The following is an 8221-nucleotide window of genomic DNA, read 5'->3' as shown; positions in this document are numbered from 1 at the left end:
GCCATGGGTGGCGCTGGCTTGTTGAGGAGGCTTCGGTCGTGCCGGGTTCGGCTGTCTTGCGCCAGTTGTTGAGGCCGAGTCGACATGTCTTGCCGGATCGGCTAGTCTGGCCGGCTTGCGGGGCTTGGCCGGGTCGAGCGACCCGGCCAAGCGCGTGCCGGTATTGAGGGGCGGTGCCAGCCCCGTTGTTTTTGAAGAGGATCCGGGTTCCGTTGCCTGCCCGGGGTCCATCCCCCGGACAGCGAGCATGTTTGGTATAGTAAAGGTAAACATCACCTATGATTACAGTTTTCATTAAGTTGTTTCTTTATACATTACTCACAAAAACCTGTGGGTTTACGTCAGTGTGATCCATGCTCAACCATTGGTGTGCTCTAAAAAAAATCCATGGTCAACCAATTAAATCTGGTACTTTTATACATGTGTATGGGCTGGTTGCTGGTTTGGCTTCCTACGCATATAGTTCCACTGATTGTAATCTGCATTGTGGACCTAAATGATTCAAGTTTAAACCAAATCCACCAACTAATTCTCTTAAGGAAACCACCACGTATAAAATACCATATTGCCCTCTTAACTGAAGAGGTAACCTGTAATCTCAACCATTAATCTGCATCAAAAAATTTGGGGCGCACATGGTCTAACCTGTTCCAAATGTATGATTATTTCTGATATTTTTTATAATATATGACTTTCTCGTAGTGCTCGCACACACAAATGCAACACAAAATCCTCTCTGTAATTGCAGGAGTATCAACAGCAGTAGTAATAATAAAAATGATTAATGGTTAAGGACAAAAGATGAAACCAAGATACCCATCTTCTTTGGATAATTATACATTTGAATTTGTTTGCCTAGAATGATTTGTTTATGAATCATCATATCGTTCTGCATAACAGACACTGAGAAAACAGAGTATTGATGTGGGAGTACAAAATTTAAATGCAGTAACAACATTATTTATGGTATTTGATGTAGTTAAGTCAACTTATTCCTTCCCACAGGCTCAGGGCAATGATATGTCAGCATACTGGCTCTCCAATTCATCGACATTACTCCTGCTTATGCAGCAAGCATTTAAAACAGCTAGAGAAGGTAGATTCACTCCTCGGAGAGGAATTCAAATTTCTGAAATGCTTGATATAATATTCGGGGTAAAGCATCTTTATTCTCTCCAGCTTTTACTTTTAGTACTCTAGATTTATAGTTTTAAATTTGTTAATTCAGTGCTTCTGAAAAAATTAGAGAAACCGAGCTTCTGGTGGTAGCCACTTGATTGGAGGCAATCATGATCTTCAGAAAGTTGAAGCAAAAAATCCTGCTCTGGTTTTCAAGGGACAGCTCAGAGGTTTCCTTGAGAAGGTTTATGGAATGATAAGAGATAATTTGGTGAAAGAGATATCTCCGTTGCTTGGGTGTTGCATCGAGGCATGGCTAATGGACTGTAATGCATTATGTTTTATAAAGTAAGATAACATCGTGCTTTTGTTTTGCTGACACTTCTTTTTCAGGCACCAACAACATTATGTCAAGCACTGTTTGACCATTGGCAGAGTATTGTCAATCTATTAACAGACTACTTGCATGTTTTGAAAGCCAATCATGTATGCAACCGAACTATGAGTAATCATGTACTCCCTCTGACTCATATTAATTGTCGCTGATTTAGTACAAAGTTGTACTAAATTAGCGACAAAATATGGATTGGAGGGAGTATAATGTTTTAAGTAAGTGGATGCATTGACATGGCTTCTACTAATTGTACAGGTCCCATCATTCTTAATCAGCAAGATATTCACTCAAGTGTTTTCATCTATTGATGCCCAGTTATTCAATAAGTAAGATTTTAGCATTATTATACACTTTAAATTAAGATTCTTAACTATTTGAAGATACTAATAATAATCTTGCAATGCTCCTTATCCTGTAGAGTGCTCCTATCTCAGTGCTGTTCGTTAACTGACGGAGAATATGTCAAAGCTGGATTAGCTAAGTTAGAACAGTGGTGCATTTATGAGACTGAACAGGTCTCTCTCTCTCTCTCCATCCCTCCACCCCGCCCCCAGCTTGTTTAATTTGTAAGCTAATGATATGTGGTACACAGTATGTAGGTTCTTCCTGGGAAGAATTGAAGCACATTAGAACGGCTGCTTTATTCCTTGTAAGTGTTCTATATTGACGGGGCGTTTGTTTTGCAAGTTGCTGAGTGGATAACCTAACGAATTGACTTACTAGAGTATGCGTGAAAAAGAGAAGAAAACATTGGAAGAAATCACCTGCCATTTCTGCCCTGTAAGTGGTGTTTGAACTCTGTTAAGTACAGTCACTCATTATCACGTCTGTTGGGTACATGTAACTCGTGTTGTAAGCTTTCAGGTGCTTAGCATACCACAGCTATACCGAATCAGTAAGCTTTACCGGGGTGATAGATATGGCACCCATGATGTTTCACCCCTTACTGAAGTAAGCTCCTTTTAATCACCATTGTCGGTGAGAGCTGTGGCAAAATCATCAAATGTGTTCCATTTGGAGTAGCAAAAGTTCAGTTTCCAGTCACAGTGTCCATATCTATTTATGATATGCCTGTGGTTGTTGATGAAGAAAAGCATGATTGTAGGTGCTTTCAAGCATGGAAAGTGTAATGACATTTGATGAGAGGTGTAATGTACGAGACCATTACATGAGGTTGGAATTCCAGCCAAAACAAGATTCTGTGCTGTTGCATGATGACTCACCAAGGTGATTGTTCAGCCCGAGTCAAGTTAAATCGATGATAACTGCACTTTTCGCAAAAATCTGATCTCCCATGGCACTTGTAACTACAGCATTCCATTCTCGGTGGACGACGTCCTGGAGTCAATGAAGGAATTTGAGTTAACAGATGTTGATATGCCACCTCTGATCCGGGAGAATCCTCGCTTCGACTTCCTTTGGCAGAGAACAGAATAGCAGCCCATGGCTACAGCTTCAGTTGCCGCACCACTGTTGTTCTCAATAATGGTTCGTTGTTTGTTTTACTTCCCTTGCATTGTGTTGCTGGATTCCTTGAAACCATGTCCTCGATGCAGAACATTGTACGATTGATTGATTCTGGGAGAAAGAAAAATATAGCAAATAGGAGTATCAGAACTCCTGCGCTACGTAGGAATGCATGTACAACAAACTAATTCCGAGAAACAAAGGAGATTTTTCTTTTTCAAGCCCAAACCGTAGAACAATCGTTCTATTGTAATTTTCATTAATTAAAGTATATTTACAGTAAGGTCAAAAATAGAAAAAATAAATACAATCATTCAATACCAGCTTTAGGTATTATTCTACTTACTCCCTCTGTTCACTTTTATAAGGCTTTGTAGATGTTTCAGACAATGTGTAAAATAGCTCAATTCCACTTGTCTAAAACGACTTATAAAAATGAACGAAGGGAGTATTAAAAATTAAAGGTGCTGTTCAACCCAATGCTTGATCTTGTCAGTCTTGGAAGGTTTAGCTTTGATTTGTGCTGCCCATAGTCCTTTTAGATAGTGAACCCAACTTCCCTTTTGGATCATGGTCGAATCAGACTACATGGAGGTTGTCGATGTAATGCAACATGGTGGCAACTCCATAGGACCAGCAGCGGCGATCTACGAGGAGTGCTCCTTTCTAGTTCATAATTTTGATCACGTAATAATAAATCATCTCTATTTTTAATGGACGAGTTGGTGAATTGTCTCCGCGGTTTATTTTCACTGTTTTTTTTTCGTCTCTCCTCCCACCACCCCCTCCTACCCTGGTCCGCGGTTTATTTTCCATGGTTTTTTTGTCTCTTCTCCCACCACCCCCTCCCACCCTGGTTCATCGGTTTATTTTTCTCTCCACTCTTTATAACAACCAGAACTTTCCTAACGTATAACAAATCACGGATCTAACTTCCTTAAATTATGCAAATCAATCGATTCCTTTTATTGGTTCAATTTGTCTTAGGAAACAAATAACAGATTTTCAGGAAACAAATAATACATTTTAATCTAACTTCCTTAAATTATGCAAATCAATCGATTCCTTTTATTGGTTCAATTTGTCTTAGGAAACAAATAACAGATTTTCAGGAAACAAATAATACATTTTAACCTAACTTTCCTAACTTATCTAAATCAATCGATTTCTCTTAGTAGTGAAATTTGTTTTAGGAAACAAATAACAGACACGTCACAACTTTCCTCCTAATAAATAGTTTCTTAACATTTGCAAACTTTCCTAATCAGACACGTCACAAACGGGCAGGTACTGATATCACGTTACCAAACAATAAAACCCCATTTGCATAGAAATCAGTTTAAAAATCCTAACTTTCCTAAATTTTTACGTTTCCTTGATAACAACCAATATTTCCTATGTTTTTCACCTATTGAAGGAAATCACCCCTCCATCGATATTAGCATTTTTTTGAACTGAGATTTCCGGGTTATGATGTTTTTTTTGCGATTCTTTCCAATTGTGACCTCTCCTTCCACTCCGGCTCCTTCTTGCATAAACGCCTCCACCACAGCTAGGTGACACCGCCCCAGACCTCCTGCCTCTCCACACCTTCTCTGCCACCTCCTTCTCGTACTCCATTAACAATCCCTCCGCCACATTTGTCCACGGCGGTGTCGAGGGCATGGCGCAGCAGCGTACCAGCGGTAGAGCAGCGCATAGCAGCAGGCGAGGCGAGCGGCCGGCGGTGGAGGGCAGAGAGGCGGCCGGCGTGGCTGAGGGGGCGGCCGGCAGAAGATGGCCACGACTGGAGGCGGCGCGAGGCAGGGGCGCGACAGCGGGGCGAGCGAAGGGATAGGCGGCAGCAGACGGGGCGAGCGCAGCCAGCGAGAGTGTGGTGCGCAGTCAGGGTGTGTGTCGCGCGGGGCACAGTGGTGCGGTGGCAGCGGCGAGCGCGACGGCAGCGGCGGGCGCGATCGACGCGGTGTAGCACGGGCGTGGGCATGGAGAGGGAGTGGCCCCACGGGCGCGGAAGAAGAGCGGCAGGCTCGGGCATGGGCGTGCATAGGAGCGGGCATGTGCCACGGGTTCAATCCGAGGAGCTCGGTGGCTACCCCTGCAATGGCCATGGCGGACGGCGGTTCTCGGCCACGGCGAAATACCTAACGAGAGCAAACGAGAGGGGAAACAGGGGAAAGGCAAGAGGAGATCATGGCGGTGTCAATGGCGCCCTAGGGGAAGACATGGGAGCTCGGGGCGGCGCGGATCGAACGACAATGTCGCGGTGGCCCAAGGTTGAGGAATACGGCAACGACGTCGATGCGGGGGTGCTGGACTTGATCTCGTTGGCGCAGACGAAGTAGCGAAGGCGTTCGGAGCTCCTCGACAAGCTCCTAGTCCGCAGGGAGGGCAGTGGCCATGTGGACGGGGTCGGTCATGGTGGCCGTGGCGTCTGACTTCGTCCAGATCGATGGGATCGAGCGAGTGAGGAGAAGTGGATTTGGGAGGGGGCGTCAAGGAGGAGTGAGGCCATGGGGGCAGGGAAGGAAGGGCATCACCCTTATCCATTCCCCTTCGATGCCAGCGAGGTGGTCGGGCAGGAGCCCGGCTCTGTAGCGACGCGGCTCGGGGAACAGGAGAAGACGACCGCGCGGGGACTGGACCGCTGAGCCGGTTCGGTGGCAAGGCCCGGGGGGCAGGGCGAATCCCCTTTTACATCGTCCTTTTGGTTTTTCAATGTATTCTAATTTGTTTCTCCTTTTTAACACCGTTTTCTATTTATTCTTATCAACTAAATGATCTCTACTCCTAATGTCCCAGTTGGTAGTCTCCGTTCCGGGTTTATTTTCGTCCCACCTCTCGAGTGAGGGAGAGGGGGAGAGAGAGTGAGGAAGAGGGAGGGAGAGGGTGTGTGTGTGAGAATTTGATGGTAAAAAAGGTCGTCAATGTCACTTAATATGTATGAGAATATTAAATGTAATATTAACATAATTGATATTGAACTTTTAAATTTAATGTGGCCCCGTTGCAACGCACGGGCGTTCTTCTAGTTGTCCTAGGGAGGCTAATAGAGATGATGATTGTAGCTAACTGGTAGATCCACAAAACATTGTCTGGAATGTGGATCCACCGGAGTTTTTAGTTCATGTACTAGCGGATGATGTATCGTTATTTCCACAATTAATATAATCCGTCGTGATGGCATTACATAGAAAAAAAGATAGTGAACCCAACTTAATAGGTGTGGAGTTGCAGACCTGAAAATTTTGTCGTTCCTGATCGACCAAATGCTCCAGCAAACCAAGACAATAATATCTAGTGCAAATTCCTTCAGCAAATCAAGAAAGTCAAGCTGAATTTCGTCATAGGGGGATATACCCCTGTTCTTAGAGCATCTTCAATAGATGGTCCAAAATTTGGCGGTCCAAAACCGGAGATGTAAAATTTGGACCGACAAAAAGTGCGTTTTGGAGCTCCGAAAAAAGCTCAACTCCAACAGATGGTCCAAATTGATGGTCCAAAAGAGCAACTCCAATAGATGATCCAAAATGAAGATGTAAAACGATAAACTACTAGTCCATTCAACATAGTTCAAACATCAAATTCAACATAGTTTCATACATGAACTTCAACTACTACTTATTCAAACTACTAGATAAACTACTCCTCATCGTCGGAGATGCGGAACTGCGCCCAGAACTCCTCCTTCTCCGGGTCATCGCATCCCCCTCCTCCTCCTCCGAGAAGTCTGCCCAGTCCTCCTTGGAAGAGGAATCGATGGGGATCACCGTCGAGGGGCCGGCCTCGTCCTCCTTCTTCACCCCCCTTCTTCTTCTGCTCCGCCTCACGCTTCCAGTATTACTCCAGCTCGTCCTGGACGTGCTCCGGATGCTCCCGAGCAAACCTCGCCATCGCCTCCTCGTCGGTCTCGCCAGCACTGACGACAACCGACGGCTTCTTGGTCGTCTTCTTCTTCGTTGGGATCTCCTTCATCTTGATGCCCTGCGGCGCAAGCATCTCCGCTTTCGCCCGACTCTCGATTTCTGGGAAGTTGAGGTGCTCCCGAGGCCTCTCGGCACGCCACACCGCCACGTCGTAGGCACGCGCGGCCTCGTGGGCGGAGGGGTACGTGCCGATCCACCAATGCCTCCCGGCGTCGGAGAACTCCACTCCGAAGTTACCGGAGGGCTTCTGCCTCACACCGAAGAAGCCCGACTTGTCCTTCGGCGTCTTCTTCGGCGCCATCGGAGAGCGGTGGAGCGGCACCGCTTGCGGCCGGGGCGGTGGCGGACGGAGCCGGGCGGGGCGGAGCTGAGGGGCGGTGGCGGATGGAGCCGGGCGGGGCGGAGCTGCGGGGCGGTGGCGGCGTGCGGGGCGGTGGCGGACGGAGCTATGGCGGGCTGGGGCCGGCGGAGCTGCGGCGGGTCGGAGCTGCGGCGGACGGGGCGGCGTGGTGCGCTGCGGCCGCAGCCGGATCCGCGGCGGGCGGGCGGCGGGGGGCGGGGCGGGCCGGATCTGATGCGGGCGGCGTGCGGCGGGGCGGCGGCGGGGTGTGGAGGCGGCGGGGCGGCGGCGGACGGGCGGGCGGGAAAGGAAAGGAAGTGGCGGTTGGGCGTTCGCGGGCGGCGGCTGGTTTTGGACCAGATGCACCTCGTGATGTAAATTTGCACCACGAGGTGTTGTATTTTACATCACGAGGAGGCCGCGGTCTATTTTTTTTACATACGGACTGTCTGTTGGAGCTGCGTTTTTGGCCTTAGACGGTCCAAAAGTTAGTTACTTTTACATTTGGATCATCTATTGGAGATGCTCTTAGATGGAAGAATGTGTCCCCAGCAGTCTAGAGCAAATGTGCAATCCCAAAACAGATGCATTGCAGTTTCCTCAGTGTTTTCTGAACATAGGGCACAGTTATAGTTCTCCAGGTACACGTTCTTGCGGTTCGGAAGATTTCTGGTATTGACACGATCATGCAGTGGTAGCTAGAATAATATCTTATGTCTGAGTTTACAGGAGGTACCCCAGAGCAGCTTGAGGATGTTGTGAGCAGAGCTAGCACCAATCAAAAGGTTGTACATTTTCATGGAGTAGTGTTTGGCTGCCCAAGGGTAAGTCCATTGATCCTGCACATTTGACAGAGGTCTGTTAATAAGGCAGATTGGAGGATGGTGAACTGGTGAAATGCTTCTTGTGATAGTGGTCTCTGAAATAGGTGTTCAATCTGTGGTAATGCATATATAAAGCAATGATTAACCACAGCCC

At 47.0% G+C, this 8221-nt stretch overlaps 1 protein-coding gene and 1 pseudogene across 1 annotated transcript; one reads left to right on the top strand and one right to left on the bottom strand.

Annotated features, from left to right (window-relative positions):
• The first annotated feature begins 247 nt into the window (after positions 1-247).
• LOC141020621 (myosin-11-like) lies at positions 248-3253 on the top strand (annotated as a pseudogene).
• A 3564-nt stretch (positions 3254-6817) lies between these two features.
• LOC109755664 (ethylene-responsive transcription factor 1-like) lies at positions 6818-7204 on the bottom strand. The gene has a single exon (XM_020314561.1). The coding sequence runs from the start codon at positions 7202-7204 to the stop codon at positions 6818-6820; it is 387 nt and encodes a 128-aa protein (XP_020170150.1).
• Positions 7205-8221: the final 1017 nt, after the last annotated feature.

The sequence above is a fragment of the Aegilops tauschii genome, chromosome 7 (genome assembly GCF_002575655.3).
Source record: "Aegilops tauschii subsp. strangulata cultivar AL8/78 chromosome 7, Aet v6.0, whole genome shotgun sequence".
NCBI classification, from domain to species: domain Eukaryota; kingdom Viridiplantae; phylum Streptophyta; class Magnoliopsida; order Poales; family Poaceae; genus Aegilops; species Aegilops tauschii.
This window is presented reverse-complemented; position numbering and strand designations above follow the sequence as displayed.